Genomic DNA, 18,985 nt, shown 5'->3' with positions numbered 1-18,985 from the left:
GCCCTGAGCTTAGCTAACAGTTAAGGTAGGCTTGTACCGAAGGTACATCGATACTTACGTAGGGGAAAGTCCCGTGTAGACAGAGTCGGGTCAGCGTAATCGGATCTTCCGACACATTTCATATTCGGATTATTAAAATCACCTGCATGTAGTACTGTACACACCTCCGAGGTTGCCAGATAAAAGATAAAAGCAAGATACAATTGGAAACATTTCAAGTGAAAACTCTAATACGATGATATACAGTATGGATGAGGAGATTTTGCGAAATGCGTAGGAATAAATCTAACAGGTGTCTTGTATATCGCCAATATATCGCTGCATGAATAGTCCTAGTTGTAGTTATCGTGTTAAATGATCACACGGCAAAACAAGATGGCTTCCGCGCTATCGAGCAGCACGTAGAATAGCGCTCGATCCAGCGCACGCAGTTATTGGACTTTTTATTCGTTTATATCGTGCTCCGATATTAAAGTTATTTGTGCGAAACATAACGATTTTGTACGATAAAATCATAACGTGTGTGTGTGTGTGTGGGGGGGGGGGGGGGGGGGGGGGGCCTTGATCACGCTTTTATCTCGCTCTGTAAGTGTCAGTGAGGCGACGTGAGCGAGCGCCGATGGTTAGAGTGGTGGTGTATGTTAAAGGATTGTGTAGAACAGAGTGTATGGGAGTAAAACGCTGTAATATTCCGTAGTGGGGAAATGAAAGGAGCTATATTGAGGAACACGTCTGTTAGCGCTGGCCGAGCCGGCCTTGTTAAACCGATTAGCCTCCATCAATCAGGTCCTAATTAGTGTGGAGTCGGAGCCGGAATGTGACGCAGGAAACCGGAGCAAGTTCGTTAAACATGGATGAGGCAATGGGAGAAAATGGAACACACACACACACACACACACACACACACACACACACACACACACACACACACACACACACACACACAATGGACTTTAGGGAGAGTTACAGTCAATCTGCTGGCTTTAGAACTCTGTCCTGATCACACACTCGGTCTGCTGCCAGGTCACAGGTTTGTATGCACGTGTGAGTGTACAGGTGTGTGGGACTGTTACAGGTGAGTGTGTGTTTGGGGTGTTTTTGGGGGTGTGAGTGTCATTTTAGCTCCTGTCCTCTCTGTAAAGGCTGTGTCCGAGGTGTGTTTCAGGTCTGCGTGTGTTTAAGGTGTGTTTCATGTGTTCAGGTGTGTTTCAGGTGTTTCAGTGTATATTTCTGCTCGTGTTTAAGGTGTGTTTAGGGTGTGTTTCAGGTGTTTAGGGTGTGTATGTGTATTGCAGGTGTGTATCAGCCGAATGTGTGTGTGTTTCAGGTGTGTATTAATGTACTGTCCCATTCCTGTTTTTGCTTCACAGATCTAATTCGGGTGTAAGTGAGTCTCAGGTGTGTGTGTGTGTGTGTGTGTGTGTGTGTGTGTGTGTGTGTGTGTGTGTGGATGCCTGCATGTGAGTGTGTTTTGTCCGTGCGTGCGTGTGTGTGTGTGTGTGAATGAACGCGGTCAGTATTAGGGAGTACCATGGGCTGCGGGTGGGCTCGGCCCTCCTCAGTATCGTATCCGGCTGCATCATCATCGGCGTGTCTAAAGACTGCGACGCAGACGCGGTTGGGGGAGTTTTCCTCGGAGCAGGAGGACTGGGTGAGGAAGCTCACTTTAATCTCACACTTTCGGGTTTAACCATCACGTAAGCATCACATTTTAAAGCACGGACACATCGGAACACTGGGAAATGTATTTTTAGCATCCCACTTTATTATGTGAAAATGTACAACGGCTGGCTTTGACCGGCTCAGATCAGATCAGATCAGATCAGATCAGATCAGATCAGAAGAGAAGAGAAGGAGTCGGCAGTCTTGAGGAGAAACTGAGCCACTTTTCCTTTCAGTCATCCGATCCAGCAGCTGTAACCCAAACCACTCGATCACTGAGAGGAGAAACCCATTCACACACAGCCTCCAACATGATGCTGATGACCTTTGACCTTTTGTGACACCTATCGTGAAATCCTGTCGCATGACAGCTACCGAGGAAAGTGTGTGTGTGTGTGACAGACAGAGACAGAGACAGACAAACATATAGCTCAACAGACAGACATACAGACAGACACCATTTACACAGCTTGACAGACATGAAGACAGACAGACATGAAGACAGACAGACAGACAGACAGACACATAGTTCCACAAGTCCAACATCACAGTGATGATAAAATCGGTGGAAACGTCACTGCATCGTGAGATATTAAAATGTTTTCTCTTTTCTCTCTGTTTATGTTTTGTTCTCCAGGTCTCCTGATCTCCGCGTATCCGTTCATCAAAGCCTGGTTCAACGTCCATCACATTTTACCCAACATCGGTGTGGTTCTTTCTTTTCATTTCCTCCCAGCCTGACCACGCCCACCTGATTTTCAGTCTTGCACAGACCAAACTGCCTGCACTTCATTTTTACATCGTTATGATTTTTACGAGCCAGCTACATACTCACACCGCGCTAGCATCTGTGAAACCAAACCAAGCATTAGCTAACTAGAGCAGCGTCACTGTAGATCACGGCTTGACGTAAACCGGTACTCGCTGGTACTCAGTACCGGCACTGCTATGTTTTGCTCTTTTGAGTACCGTAATTTTTCATTTTTTCGGTGTACCTGCAGTTCCCATGAGCTCCCCTCCGCTCTGAGTCAGCCACAGAATTAAAGGGACTGTCTAGTTAATAATAGCAACAGTATGTTTTGCTAAACACCCAAATTAATTTCACTGGCTACCCAATTAAATAACATTTTTCTCCCAGGAAACTTCAGGGTCCAGCCAATGGCTCCAACTCCGGCCCCCGAACAGCCCTCTGACTCCCTCAGAAGAGAGGGTAAGTGCACTTAGCTAGAAGTTAGCTAGTTTTTTGCTAGCTTTCTACCAACCAAAGTGGACAGGTTAGCAAGCAGCCTAGACAGTTCACAGACGTACAGCGTTCACAACATTCTTTAATACACAAGACTAAATTTTGTACCTTAAATTATTATTTAAACTTTATCTGAAGCTGGAGAAACCTTCAGTAGTTTATCAGAGTTCGTTTTGTACTGGCCTGACGTCACAGCGGTTTGTGTAACCCGCTCTTAAGTTAGTGTTTTTTGGCAGACGCAGCGGTTCTTGGATTCAGTACGTTCTCAGTTTTCGGTTCAGTTCACAAAGTGAGTCGATTCAGTTTGGCTCACTTTTATTTCGCTGTTTTAAAAAAAAAAAAATATATATATATATATTTTCAGTACTTAATTATATACTGGAATTCTTACACCAGTAACCCTAACGTCGTGTAGACAAGTTCAGTTCAGATAGAACTGACTGTTTTAAAAGAATCAAAATCGAAGAAATGATTCGTTCATGAGTCAGAAGTCACTATTTCTAGACGCGCAGTAAACGTCAGCAAACACGTCTTTGTTTCTTTTCTTTTCTTTTTTTTTTTTTTTTTTTTTACATCTTTCAGATGTCTTTGTCCTCATGGGGGAGGCTAATTTACGAACAAAGAAAGTGAATGACACATTTCGCGAAATAATCATTGCTATTCCCTGTAACTTACATTCGTAGAACCCTCGAGGGTCTTCAGCGGTCCTTCTGGAGCAACCTCTTAAGGGTTTTTATGTAGAACAACAACAAACGATTACAACAAATGATTTCCCTATCAGCAAGGGTTCGAAAATTTATTTTTATTTTTGTTTTTAATTTAAATCATCCACCGAACCCTTAAAGAACCCTTGTAGTACCCCTTTTCCTCACAGCGCACAGCGCACAGCTCCACCGTCTCTGTTTTGACCCTGAGCTTGGGTTACTGTCTGTGTGGCGTTCCACATGTCACATGCGTTTCCTCCGGGTTCTCCGGTTTCCTCGCACATCCCAAAAAACATGCCAGTAAGGTGGATTAGCAAATCTAAACCGCCCCTAGTTGTGATTGAGTGTGCGATGGACTGGCATCCTATTCAAGGTGTATTCCCAGCTCACGTCCGGTATTCCCGGGATAGACTCCGGGAATCTGCCGCAACTCTGACCAGCGCTTCCCGGAGAGGAATGAATAAAACGTTCCTGATCTGAGGCCATTCTTTTCCAGCAGACTTTATAAGAACATCGCAGGGACATTATTTCTGGAATGTTACGCGAGCGTCCTTCCTTCACAATCCCCTGTGAAGCCTTTCATCCTTTATCTCGTGGTCTCCGTTTATCTTATTCGCATTCGGAGCCTTATGATGTTGCCCTATGTTTCATATTTCTCTCATTTCTCTTTCTTTAGTGGTGTAGTTTGGTCGCGTCTCGTGTCTGCCCAGCTTCTGCTCCATAATGGATCCCTGACTGTATGTTATGGATAATGACTGCATTAAAGTCTTGGAAAGAAGCACAATAAAACGAATTTCCAGCTGCGTCACACTGCGCTCCTCTCGGCTTCAGTGAGGGAAATTGGACATTTTTTAAGAAAAACAGGAAATGCAGGGTTTGTGTTTTTTTTTGTTGTTGTTGTTGTTGTTGTTGTTTTTTTTAAACATATTGACTCGGCGTACATCATCACAATACTGAGTCTCAGTTTGTAAATTAGACAGAGAGCTCATGGTGTGCTGATTTAGTGGGTAAACGAGCTGCAAATTGAGTCATTTTCAAGGACTTTTCATAGCGACAATCCTGTTTAAATGTCTGCGTGACCCTGTGAGATTCATATTACAGCCTTCATGTTCCCATTTCCTGTTTGATGTGGGCAGTCTGGGGTTTCTAACACTGTTTATCTCAACGAGTTTAAAACATTGACTGGCGGATGATGATGATGATGATGATGATGATGTCACCAGATACTTACGTAAGGAATAAAAAACTAAATGACAATGACAGCTTGTTGCTGTTGTTACCAGGAGACCACAAAACGTAAACTCCTCTGCCCAGAAAACATGAACAGCTGTACCTCCCTCTCTGTTACAGAGCGCTAACACTGGAGACTCCTTCTGTAAACGTTACATAAACGTCTCCTTAGAGAAAGCTTCAGCATATCAGCGGTTATACACCGTTCCAGCGCCTGATGTTAATATATCACACGTGTGCCGTCAGGTTCAGAAGAACCAAAAATGCACGGCAAGGCTCATTTTATTCCATTAGTCCTTTCTCTGAAATCTCTTTATTTTGGATAGGGGGAATATTCTGTTTCCTGGAAGTGAGATTATTTTTAAAGCGCTGTCTGTTGTATTTGGATTGTAAACGAGCGGCTTGTCCTGTTTGTATTCTTCTCCGTCCTTTAAATGGAGGTGAGCAGTGACGGAAGATGATTACGGGCTCAGTGACAGTGGTGTCTCTGAAACCCTGTGAAGTGTCCAATAACTGGCTAATGGAGGAGTGTATCGTTTAATCAGAGAGGAGAGATCACACCAGCGTTATGGAAATGGATGCGAAATGCATCTCACACAGCATGCAGTCCCTCTCTCTCTCTCTCTCTCTCTCTCTCTCTCTCTCTCTCTCTCTCTCTCTCTCTCTCTCATCCGCCATTGTGTCTGCTCTCTGCCTGATAACGTCTGCTTTTATTACGGCTCACGCTGGTTCATTTCCACATTGCACAATATATTCACTCTGTAATAACCACTGAACTGATCTGATCCTGGCGGTGTGTTCAGGGGTAGATGAACTGTGAGATTGCTGAATGGATGGAAGGATAGATAAATGGATGAAAATGAATGGATGGCTGGATGGATGGAGAGATGGATAAATGGGTCGAGGAATAGATGTACAGATGAATGAAGGGGTGGTTGAATAGTCAGCAGCATCTAATAGATGGATGGATTAATGGATAGATGGAAGGATAAATGGATGAATTGATGGAAGGATGAATAGGCAGATGGATGGATGGATAGATGGATTAATGGAAGGAGATATAGATAGATGATGGATGGAAGTATGAATAGATGAATAGATAGATGGATGGATGAAAGGATGGAAAGATGAATAGATGGAAGGACGGATGGAAGGATGCATAGATAGATAGATGGATGGAAGGATAAATAGATGGATGGATGGATGGATGGATGGATGGCTGGATGGAAGGATGAATAGACAGATGGATGGAAGGATGGATGAATAGATGGATGGATGAATAGACAGATGGATGAATAGATAGATGGATGGAAGGATGGATGAATAGATAGATGGATGAATAGATAGATGGATGGAAGGATGGATGAATAGATGGATGGATGAATAGATGGATGGATGATTAGACAGATGGATGAAAGGATGGATGAATAGACAGATGGATGAATAGACAGATGGATGGAAGGAGGGATGAATAGACAGATGGATGAATAGATAGTTGGATGGAAGGATGGATGAATAGATAGATGGATGAATAGATAGATGGATGAATGGACAGATGGATGGAAGGATGGATGAATAGATAGATGGATGAATAGACAGATGGATGGAAGGATGGATGAATAGACAGATGGATGGAAGGATGGATGAATAGATGGATGGATGAATAGACAGATGGATGGAAGGATGGATGAATAGATGGATGGATGAATAGACAGATGGATGGAAGGATGGATGAATAGACAGATGGATGGAAAGATGGATGAATAGACAGATGGATGAATAGATGGATGGATGGAAGGATGGATGAAAAGACAGATGGATGGAAGGATGGATGAATAGATGGATGGATGAATAGATGGATGGATGAATAGATAGATGGATGAATAGATGGATGGATGAATAGATAGATGGATGAATGGACAGATGGATGGAAGGATGGATGAATAGACAGATGGATGAATAGATGGATGAATAGATAGATGGATGGAAGGATGGATGAATAGATGGATGGATGAATAGATGGATGGATGAATAGATGGATGGATGAATAGATGGATGGATGAATAGATGGATGGATGGATCCGTTATGCTGTAAATAAATGGCCTTGTTCCAGCAAACTGTTGTCATGTCTGTGGAAATGTTCGTTAGTCCCTCACCACACAGCGCCGTGTTTGCTATAATTATTATCGAACTGAATAATGTGAGCGTGTGAACAGTGTTTGAACGGAGCGAGAATAAATGTATTTTTCCCTCGGACCGCATGTACACACACACATTTATTCCTGCGGAGCATGAAGCAGCCGTGCTGTCACACACTAAATCATGGAAGTAGGCCGAAGGGGAGAGAGCAGGGGGTGTGATGAGCGGTGCTAAATGTTTCTCTGTTTGTTATTTATCTTAGGGACGCTGGGTCAGCTGGAGCTCTCGAAGAGCCGCATGGGGACGTTTGTGGAGGCGGGAGCTGCTGCAGCTGAGGGCTCGCAGGAAGACGGGTGAGAAATCTGTAAATTAGGACGGAGGTCAAGCAGCCTTGACCCCTACTGCGCCACCTGAGTGTGTGCGCTGGACTGGACGAGAACAAAATAGGAAACCATTACATGATAAAAAGCTGTTTATTCCAAACCTCTTCTCCAGACATCCTGTGTGCTTGTTAGATTTAAATAAAACCACAGCGCTGTCGAGTTCTGGACTCTGATTGGTCAGGAGGTGGTGATTAATTCTCTATAACAGCGGCTCTGACAGTACCGCCGCTGCACATCACAGCTTTATATTAACGCGCTCGTTCTAACGCGTTATCGTTTCTATAGTAACCATGTAGTCATTCACAGGGACATGTACGGTGCATGCGCCACTGATAATAAACAGTTTTTTTTTTAAATCATCGATACCGTATGGTGAAGTTTTCTGTAAGGAGACCTACACGGTATTTTACGTTTATGGAAGGAGTCTCCAGTGTCAGAGGTAAAGCTGTAAGCTTAGGTTTGTGGTTTCTCTGTAACAAAGGACAACAAGCTGTGTTGTATCGTCTTATTAACTTCTACAGAGAGAGAAAGAGAATAAAGAGAGGGAATAAAGAGAGGGAACGACCATGCATGTTTATAGCTGCTGTAACGTAAGTGACAACCGGAACAGACGTCCCACAACATTACATGTAGCTAGAAATGGCTACAAAGCGTGACGTGTCATTCTTAAATGGATGATAAAATTGTAATCATTGGCAAATTGTCGTGGTATAAGAGTAAACGTTTGGGTTTTGGTTTTATAGCGAACCAATCATCTTCGGCGTAGTAAGAGTGACTCTACACCGCCGAGGACGCGCCGAAATCTGATTGTTTCGGAGGGAGACGTGTTCCGGAGAGAAAGCAGATGGTATGCGTGTTAGAACTGTACACTTTTGGTAAATAGACTGATTGAATACAGAAACATGGTCGGTGTGAGTGAGAGCACAGGCGTCGTTTTAATTATACACACACACACACACACACACACACAAAGGAAAGCGAATCCTGCAAGCTAGTGATTAAAGCAGCGATGCTTTAGTAAATTTCCTGCAGTGGTTTTAATTGTGAAATAATGTCAGGTTGTTTCCTTGCCCAGGAACGGCCTCACACACACACACACACACACACACACACACACACACACACGCTCGCGTACGCTCATTACATTTTCATCCTGGTGATTTCCCTGTCTCGATATGGCCGTGTCTCCTGAGCGTGCGTGTAATTTGATTCTGGTTTCCAGCAGCGCAGGCGTGAGTGTGTGGCTCGCTGGAGAATAGTGTGATCGTAACTCGCAGGCTTCGATGGCCGTTTTTTGTATTAAACTCATTTTTTTCCGCGAGTGTGCGCCAGTGCTTATCGCCTCGTTTGCCGTGACATGTTCATGAAGAACCGGAAGAGTTCACCAAGAGTCCAAGAAAAATAAAATTCTCTGTACAGTACACGTCACCGTTTATTTCTCAACGTGTACGTACAGTATAAACTAATACGCTTTCAAGTACCGTTCGGTTTCTTTGAAGGGGGTGTGGCTTGTGTACCCATCAATCACAGGTAACAAGACATGACCTGTGTCTCTGTGTCGATTTTCTAGGATTTTGATGGGTTTCCTTTCGAAATGGATGTTGTGTGTGTGTGTGTGTGTTGCATTACACCATGACATGAGTTACTATAATATAGTATATAATATAAAGTATATAATATAGTGTAGTACAATATCAGGTTCACTGTTGTAATCTCGCACCCTCTCAAACGATCCGTGGTTTGTTATTGAACTAAAAATTCGTATAATTCAGAGAATTACATTGTATAGGATTTATTGCAATGTAAAATGGATCGCTTTGTAGTTTAGAACAAACAACAACAAACAACAACAATAACCACAAGTGGTGAAAAGCCGACTGAATTAACCTGAGCATCAGACGAGTCAGTGAATCTGGGACATGGCCCGAAACTGTACACCTCACACAACTGTTACACAAACGAGAGAGAGAGAGGGAGAGAGAGAGAGAGAGGGACAGAGAGAGAGAGAGAGAGAGAGAGAGAGAGAGGGAGAGAGAACGAGAGAGAGAGAGCAAGAGAGAGAGAGAGAGAAAGAGAACGAGAGAGAGAACGAGACAGAGAGAGAGAGAGAGAGAGAGAGAGAAGAGGGAGAGAGAGAGAGAGAGAGAGAGAGAGAACAAGAGAGAGAGAATGAGAGAGAGAGAGAGAGAGAGCAAGAGAGAGAGAGAACAAGAGAGAGAGAATGAGAGAGAGAGAGAGAGAGCAAGAGAGAGAGAGAACAAGAGAGAGAGAATGAGAGAGAGAGAATGAGAGAGAGAGAGAAAGAGAGAGTGCAAGAGAGAGAGAGAGAGAGAGAAAGATAGTATGTACGTTTGAGTGGAAGTGATTACAAACATGCGTGTGTGTGTGTGTGTGTGTGTGTGTGTGTGTGTGTGCGCGCGTGCATAACCTTCCATCTTGCTCTTCATGCAGTATAAATGACACCATCAAGGAGAGCAGTGGTGTTTGTCACCATGACAACCACATCCTCAGCATCTTCACTGCTGAAAGGAGTGCAGTACGCTCGCACGGAGGACACAGTCAGTGTTCAGAGCTCATTTCTACACTTGTGTCAGGAGATAGCGACGACCCTCATGTGTTACAGAAATTTACAACGGACACACGTTTGTGACCGTTCTGAATTCAGTTCAATTTAATACAATTATTTCATTGGCACACAAGCCACGCCTCCTTTCATTACACTGACTAACGGAAAAGCTACGCCTCCTTCAGAAGGACTGACAGGAGCCTTGACTCGCCACATTGATTAGTCCCGGTTTTTAGGGCTCTGACTCTTTGTTAGTCCCATTGTTTAAGATGTGAAAGCTCAGTTGGTCAGTCCAGCCTTTAGGGCCCTGACTCTCGGTCAGTCTAGCCTTTAGGGCTTTGACTCTCGGTCAGTCCAATATTTAGGGCCCTGACTCTCGGTCAGTCCAGTCTTTAGGGCTCTGACTCTCGGTCAGTCCAGTCTTTAGGGCCCTGACTCTCGGTCAGTCCAGCCTTTAGGGCTCTGACTCTCGGTCAGTCCAGTCTTTAGGGCCCTGACTCTCGGTCAGTCCAGCCTTTAGGGCTTTGACTCTCGGTCAGTCCAATATTTAGGGCCCTGACTCTCGGTCAGTCCAGCCTTTAGGGCTCTGACTCTCGGTCAGTCCAATATTTAGGGCTCTGACTCTCGGTCAGTCCAGCCTTTAGGGCTTTGACTCTCGGTCAGTCCAATATTTAGGGCCCTGACTCTCGGTCAGTCCAGCCTTTAGGGCCCTGACTCTCGGTCAGTCCAATATTTAGGGCTCTGACTCTCGGTCAGTCCAGTCTTTAGGGCCCTGACTCTCGGTCAGTCCAGTCTTTAGGGCTCTGACTCTCGGTCAGTCCAGTCTTTAGGGCTCTGACTCTCGGTCAGTCCAGCCTTTAGGGCCCTGACTCTCGGTCAGTCCAATATTTAGGGCCCTGACTCTCGGTCAGTCCAATATTTAGGGCTCTGACTCTCGGTCAGTCCAATATTTAGGGCTCTGACTCTCGGTCAGTCCAATATTTAAGGCTCTGACTCTCGGTCAGTCCAGTCTTTAGGGCTCTGACTCTCGGTCAGTCCAGTCTTTAGGGCCCTGACTCTCGGTCAGTCCAGTCTTTAGGGCCCTGACTCTCGGTCAGTCCAATATTTAGGGCTCTGACTCTCGGTCAGTCCAATATTTAGGGCTCTGACTCTCGGTCAGTCCAGTCTTTAGGGCTCTGACTCTCGGTCAGTCCAATATTTAGGGCTCTGACTCTCGGTCAGTCCAGTCTTTAGGGCCCTGACTCTCGGTCAGTCCAGTCTTTAGGGCCCTGACTCTCGGTCAGTCCAGTCTTTAAGACTATGGTTCTTGTTTAGTCCAGTTTTATTCCAGTCTTTAGAACTTTGGACTCTTGGTTAGTCCCAGTCTTGAGGGCTCTGACTCTCGGTTAGATGTGTTAGTATGTATGCATTTTATCAAACCCGAATACTACACACCATGTATTTTCTCTTCTTTTTCTCCAGACCCTCTACAGATGTTCCGGATATTCTGGGCAGGCGTAAACCCAAACTCTCAGAGGTGGACCTTCCATAAACATCTGAAGCTCGAACCATCAACTGTGTGAGAGTATTATAACACAATATCAGTTAGACTCAGACCTACGGTTAATGTCTGAGGCCAAAACCGTGTTTGTGAGTAGATGAACCAGGGATGAGTTATGTATGTTATTAGTATGAACATTAGCACGTCTTGGCCATGAGATGTGTCTTCCCTCCTGTTGTGTTCCCTCCATCGCCCCCAGGCCGTCTCTTTCGACTCCAGATCAAATGCAAATGCGACATTTATTTAAAAATCTCCAATATGTCTCATTTCCATATCAGTGATGATCGATGTACGCAATCCTGATGGAAGATTTAAAACAGATCATTCTGACTCGGGCGGAACAGAAAGATTGAGGAATTTAATAGCTTTTAAATGTGTGTTTAAAACAAAACGCTACATTCTGGCACATGATAACTACAAATCGTTTGAGGACATTTGTATTTTAAAATGTTTCTGGATAATTCTATGCTGTCAAGAAATAAAGCACACTTAAAAGTACTGTATTACATAAAAAAAAAAAATATATATATATATATATATATCTGTGTCTGTGTCATGTTTTACCCCGTGTGTGTGTGTGTGTGTGTGTGTGTGTGTGTGTGTGTGTGTGTGTGTGTGTGTGTAAGAAGTGTTTTCAGCATCTGCGATGTTGGAAAAAATGGCATTAAGATGAGAAACATCAAAAACAAACATAATCCCCCATTTTTTAAAACTTAAAACTCCCCACTTGGTCATAACTGGTTGGTTAATTATAAATATCAGAATTCATCAAGAGGGTTACTCCAGAGTCCTGATTATCCTAATCATCCATTTGTTTCTTGAACCACTGCCTGGAGTTGGTTGATCTCAATCGGAGTATGATTTACGCCTACCGACCTGGCTCATGTCCAATCTGGCAACCATAATCAGTCCAATCTGGCAACCCTCGCTGCCTCTATGTGATCTTCTCACAGAGAAAAGCAAATGCAGCAGAGAAACACAGATCAGAGGAACGTGTCCGAGAGCCGAGACTCATCTCTACAGCTCTACAGCTTTCTCTCTGTTTCTAACCGACAGTGCTCCTGCTCATTACAGAGCTTTCAGTGCACAGGGTGATGGATTTATTCCACATTATTACGGCTTTCTTTCTTTTTCTCTTTTTTTTAAAATTTTAGATAATAAAATATCACCAGAGATCTGAAGTGGTAAAACACGAGATGATCTTTCAGCATCATTAGGAATTCACTGAGTGAAGGATTTTACGGTGCTTTCGGAGACTTGGGACGGTGATGTAATAAAAACAAAGATTGTATTTCCAGGACATGACCTGTCTGATTTCTCTGGGCTGGATTAAGACTCCAAGATTCCTTCTTACAAGTGAGTGAAAGATCCATCCTATTTCCTATTCTGAATTAAAGTCCAAATCACATTTTTGTATTCGAATACATTCGGAGTTTTTGAGTTGTGAATCGTGTATGGATTTGACTTGCTGCCCCATACTCAGGTGAAAGCAGCGCTCTAGGAAACTAATCTAGCGGGGAAGTGAGATTAAAATGACCATTTGGTTACGCATGGAGTTTCTGATGACATTGCAGCAGTTGTCATGACTAAGCTGTGACCTTGCTTGAAGAATGCCGCCTGTGATCTCTCAAGAGCTCGCATTTTTACAATTGTTCTCGCCATGGCAGTTCAGAAGGGTGTTAAGACCAGCAGAGAGATGGATGTATCTTCTGTACCTTTGTGATTCTTGATTAAAGTCTTTCTGTCATTTCATTACAGGTTGCCTGAAAGACGTCACCCAGGATTAACGATGCAACACTAACAAGTCTACACCCGAGACTACATGACCATAACTACGGTATAGAAATGGTTTGTACTGAGCATAACTCGGGCACCTCCGTGCCCAAAAAAGAGCCTCAGGTCCGTAATAAACGTAAATCCCGTCCTCAGGGCCTCCCGTCACCGGCGCTGTGCTGCGCGTGTGGCCTGTGCATCATGCTAGCGGGTATCAACATCACCCTAGTTGGCGCCTTCGCCTTCACCACGCTCATGCCCTCCGGTAACCCGCCTATCATCATCGGACCCGTCCTTCTGCTCGTCGCCTTCACTTTCTTCGCCGCCTGCTGCGTGTGCAGCCGCATGCCTCCTCCTCATAGCTCACGTCGAACCAAATCGGGCAACGCGGGCTTCATGAGGCACCACGGGGCCACGTTCGAGATTGAAACGAGCGAGCACACCATTCAAGACACGACCGCCGTGCAGCTCAGTCCCACCAACTCGCCCAGCTTCTCGCGCAGCTCGGAATCAGATCGAGATGCCAGTGTGAACGCAAATGCTAACATTAACGCTAATGCTAATGCACCCGCTCCAGACTATTCGCTCTTCACTATGGATGCTAACGGGCCGAACTCGGTGTCAGCGGCTTTTTCCACCGCTACAGGAAGTGGGGAGGCGGTCAGGCTCACTTTGCCGTCCAATGCCACCTAGGAGAGACTGTAAAACTGTTCTGAAATGTAAATAAAAATGTCGCAGGAGGGAAGGTCACGCTTGGGTGATGTTTTGTGGTGCGTTAACGTAGACGTATTAGCGCAAGAGGCGGAGGAGTCCACGGAGTAACGAACTCGGCACTGGCGGCTTTTAAAGCCTCCACGGGAAGTGAGAAATTCATCACGTTCGCTTTATCGTCCAACGCCGTCTGAAAAGAATCTGCAAATCTTTGCTGAGGTGTAAATAAGAAGTTTTGAGAGGGAGTTGGCACTTTGTGTGGCACTATTTTGTCGTTAATGCTAACTAAGATGCACTGGAATGTCCAGAAACATATGAAGATCTTTAAAGGATACCGAGAGACTTTTAAACTCCTTGAAATGGAAGAAGCCTCGGATCCATGGATGCTAATCAGACAAGCTTGGTGTTAGCAGCTTTTTCTGCTTCTGCCATCTAATTCCACCGAGAAGAGTCTGTGAATTTCCACCGAGATGTAAATAACGTGTTGGGTGTGTTCATCACGAGTGTATTCGAACTTCCCTGAAAGCTAATGCCAAAGTGAATGCTAGCTTAAACAGGCCTTTTCCAGGATTCACACTCTTGCTAATTGGCTTGGCTAAGTAGCTCGGCATTGATTAATACTTTTGGGCGTTTTGTCCACAGGAAGCAGAGACGTGGTGAGATTCTCTTCACCTCCTGACGCTACATCGGAGTTGAATAAGCGTAGGTCATTAGCGGAGACGTGTTAGCCCTTTTTGAAAAAGTCCTGCTTTTGGAAAGCTGACGGTCGAGAGAAACGTATCCAGGACTTTTGAAACTCCAAATGGATGGAGCCTCGGTGTGTGAATCACTGTGTGTCTTGTGTTTCACGCGTTCGCACTCTGCCACTGTTACTCAGATTATTCACAGTTATGGCGCTAAGAAAGACACAGAATCTGCTGACGTGCCAAGACTGTCTGCTGTCTTTGCAGACGAAGCAGAGAAATACGGCGATGTGATATTACACAGACGAAGCAAATACGAACCTTTCTGTTCTGTTTCCAGGCACACATTTCTTTTTCCATTTCTATAAAAGCGTGTTGTAGTGTCGCACACTCTGCAGGATACACTGCCAATTTCTAAAACTATTCAGCATCATGAGTATTGCAAATGCCATTTTTAAAAAAAATAATTGTGCAATTAATACAAGCATCATTAAGTTGTAGTATTTTTAGCGTCACCAGTAAATGACGGTAGGTTACGCGGACAGTTTGCTACGAGTGCTACGTCGTAGCTCAGAGACGCTGTTAAAGGTCACGTCGACAGTTGGGACGCTTTTGGCTTGTATGTAAAACTCATAAAACTCTTCCGAATATATAGTCGCATCACTTTCTCATTGTGCTAGACCACCTCATTCAGACCCGAGGGTGAATGCCGTGTTCCCTTTAAAACCACACCTCCAGAACTCATAAAACACCGACATGCTAATGAAGGAGGCGGAGCTTTCTTAACTGTCATACGACCTTATAATCTTCTTTATTCTGAGATAGAGGTACTGCCGAATGCACCCGGAAAATGTATTCCCTGATCGATGAGAGCTGTAAGCCACTTAACTACATTCAGAGGATTTACTGTCAGCTCCAAAAATATTGGCATCCTTGGCAAAGATGGTCTCACATCTAACGAAAATATGATCCTTCAAATCCTTTAATTAAACTCAATGTATTATCTAATCTAATCTTATCTAATCTTCTGCATGTTTAATGATTAAGGGAATCATTCCTCTGTGCCACCTTTTTTATTTATACCCCAAGTGGATGTCTCAGGGACGACTCAGGTGAACTTAAAAAAAAAAAAAAAAGTAAAAAGTAAAAATATAAATACTATTAATATGTATCAGTTGTTCCAGCAATTTTGCTCATAAAGAATTTCTAGGGGTGCCAAAAAATATAAACACGTGATTTTGTCGCAAAGTGTAGTTTACTTAAAAATGAAATAATACATTTACTTAAAGACAGGTTTCTTTTTCGGTGTGAGATTTTTACCCATCTTTACCAAGGGTGCCAATACTTTCGGAGCTGGCCGTAATTTCGAAAGTATGGAGAGCTGGACGTTGTTAATCAGGGGAAAACGGTTAGTATTAAACGTGCGCGAGTGTTATTGCATCATAAAATAGAACAACCAATCAGGTTCCAGTATGCAGATAACGATTTGGAAAGTGGGCGGGGCATGCAATATTGGGAGTGTTTATTTTAACTGACATAATTATGTTTTGTTGTTGTTGTTGTTGTTGTTGTTGTTCTTGTGAAACTGCTACGTGAATCTGTTTAAGATTTTCCCCCCGCTGTTTTGTCCAGCGTGCCATATTTAGTTTTTTATTCCTTCCACCAAATTGCCATGATGCGTTTTGAAAGTGATTTTCCGCCCTGCGCTCGTTCACCACGGGTCACTACACACGATTCTCCCGCAGTGCTCATCAGAAAAGGGCATCCGCTCATTACTGTAATTATTCAGGAGAGATAAAGTGGCTAGTGGAAAATAGCATAATGACACGACAAGTGTGCGTACGTGTGTGTGTGTGTGTGTGTGTGTGTGTGTGTGTGTGTGTGTGTGTGTGTGTGTGTGTGTGTGTGTGTACGGTTACAACAAACAAAAAAGGGCTGATCTTGAAAACCTACAGCGTTTAAACTCCATTAATCTGTCCTGATATTTAACGAATGGCGTTGGGTTTCCGTTGAGGCTTTATGTTCTTTTCATTTTTTTCAGCAGTATATATCCTGTATAAACATCTTCTAAAACCTACAATGCACTGATTTTTTAAAAACATTTTTTAGCTCAATTACAGAAAGTAAATACAGGTAAGATTCCTAGATACCTTTAATTTAAGAGAAAAATAAATCTTCGCCTGTAGTCTACAGCAGCAAGGACCTCATTTGAAAAATTGCCCCGTGTTAAGTTCATTTGCATGCTCATTTGCATACTGAAGCTATTTGTGACATCATTACTGCAAATGCAAATATTGCAAGAACCCTACGGTCACACTAGCGACATGTGGCGAGTGACATTCGAATTGAGATGATCTAATTAGGCATTAAGCAATAAATTAAGCGACACATCCAAAAGACTGCGTGGTGAGACGTTTAAGACATAAATCAGTCTGTGAAGGATTTCGCAGAGGGTTTTTTTTTTTTTTTGGGATTGTTGAAAATGATTTTGAAAAATTGCAAGCGTTTCCCAATATTGTGGAGTTTGCTTTGATCTTGTAGGGACTGTATATGTATACACATACATACATACATACATACATACATACATACATACATACCACTGATAATGCTGATAATGTTTCCCATTGTAAAAAAAAAATTAAAAAGCTGGACAAGGCCACGCCCACAAGAGACAAACTGCAAGCGAGACAATTGCATTGCTAGTGTGAATGTAGGGTAACAGCTAAATTATTATTATTATTATTATTATTATTATTATTATTATTATTATTATTATTATTATTATTTAACACTGCCATAATCCAACACTGAGGTGGAACGATACGAACAATTTTCGCTAGGTTAACACGCCAACATTATCCACACCGCTATAGCAGAACCTTAAAGGTGCTAAACACGATAAAATTTCAGATTCACTTATCAAAGTTAAACCGTCATACCAACACCCTGCCACACCCCTAATCTAATCTAATGTAATCTAATCTAATAACGTGCTAAAGTTATAACTATATTAAGCTGCTGTTGGATGCTACAGTAACTGTTACCATGGAAACGGAAAGCTGCCTTAATGACTCAGGATGGATCTCAGGATGGATCTGATGAGGGCTAATCAAACGTACTCCATATGCGATTTCGTAACGTAAAAACTGTGACTCTGTGGTTTAAAGTCGATCTGCACGTGTTTGTTTGTTAAACCTGTGATGATGTGCACTGCTGTTGGTTAAGAAAATTCTAAAGAAAAAAAAATATCGTTCATCATTTCTGGTCATTTCTGTTGTGGCAAGTTGTTATTTGTGTGTGTGTGTGTGTGTGTGTGTGTGTGTGTGTGTGTGTGTGTGTGTGTGTGTGTGTTGCTTTGGAATTTACATTGTTATCGTGGCCATCGTGTATGTTTGTCACTTTAAAATCGAGAATGACATGAAAAGTTTGATAAACATGGCGGACAGAATGCGTTTACAAATCGGATAGCTAGCGTTTTCTTGGTTATTTGAGTTCGTAGAGTGCCTGAGGATGTTACGTTTACCTAGCTAGCGCAACGTGACCTGCTAGTCTTGTGCTAGCTTGCTGAATGTAATGAGCTAGATAGCGTAAAGCTAGCTAGCGGATCATGTTATTTTAGTAACTTTGGGCAAGTTGTGATGACAAACACATACAACCATGATGCAACTCTAGCTACATAGCTGTAACAAATTAACGCTAGCTAGCTAAATATTACTTTTTAACGTGTGGGCTAGCGTTAAATCATTTAACTTTATTTATGTATAGCTAGCTGACTGTGCAAGTACAAAAAAACCCCCCAAGTACAACAGGCCTAATAACCTGTTTTAAAGCCTTAGATACATTAAAGAAATTCCAATGAGTACATTTTGTCACGTCTAAAGCGTGATCAAATTCAGCCCGTTGTTATATGTTCGATATGGTCACATGGCTAGCTGGAAGGAGTGAGGTTTCATCAGTGAGTGATGTGAAGCGTTCACATAAGCGTTTTTCACTGAAATGTTCAGAGCTGTTGTGGAATTTCGTTTGTAAAAATGTGAGCTGTGACTGGATTAAACACTCAGCATGATAAACCAAACATTAAACGAGTGTTTTCCTCATCTGTTTCTCTGCGCATTTCTCCATGCCGTCCATCGACAGAACGCGACGCCGTTTTCAGAGACCCAGAAAAAAAAAAAAAAAGACAATTCTTCACAGACGTTCGTATTTTATATCTGAAGACCTGGTTTATATCTGAATCAGGTTCAGGTGGGACGAGTGGAAAACAACGAGAAGGAGAAAAAGACTCCAGAGACGTCTCTTAAAGTGATAACTCGGTCAAAAACGTACAGTTTTCTACACCACGATCAG

At 43.2% G+C, this 18,985-nt stretch overlaps 2 protein-coding genes across 2 annotated transcripts; both read left to right on the top strand.

Annotated features, from left to right (window-relative positions):
- The first annotated feature begins 1,206 nt into the window (after positions 1-1,206).
- On the top strand, positions 1,207-11,947 carry kncn (kinocilin). The gene is made up of 5 exons (XM_017496314.3): positions 1,207-1,651; positions 2,300-2,368; positions 2,801-2,872; positions 7,242-7,332; positions 11,390-11,947. The coding sequence occupies exons 1-5, from the start codon at positions 1,504-1,506 to the stop codon at positions 11,457-11,459; spliced, it is 450 nt and encodes a 149-aa protein (XP_017351803.1). The 5' UTR covers positions 1,207-1,503; the 3' UTR covers positions 11,460-11,947.
- Positions 11,948-12,412: 465 nt separating this feature from the next.
- tmem275a (transmembrane protein 275a) lies at positions 12,413-16,515 on the top strand. The gene is made up of 2 exons (XM_017495110.3): positions 12,413-12,824; positions 13,227-16,515. The coding sequence occupies exon 2, from the start codon at positions 13,314-13,316 to the stop codon at positions 13,932-13,934; it is 621 nt and encodes a 206-aa protein (XP_017350599.1). The 5' UTR covers positions 12,413-12,824; positions 13,227-13,313; the 3' UTR covers positions 13,935-16,515.
- The last annotated feature ends 2,470 nt before the right edge of the window (positions 16,516-18,985 follow it).

This window comes from Ictalurus punctatus, chromosome 20, assembly GCF_001660625.3.
Source record: "Ictalurus punctatus breed USDA103 chromosome 20, Coco_2.0, whole genome shotgun sequence".
Lineage (NCBI taxonomy): Eukaryota > Metazoa > Chordata > Actinopteri > Siluriformes > Ictaluridae > Ictalurus > Ictalurus punctatus.
Note: the sequence above shows the minus strand (reverse complement) of the source record. Positions and strands in the feature narration are given on the sequence as shown.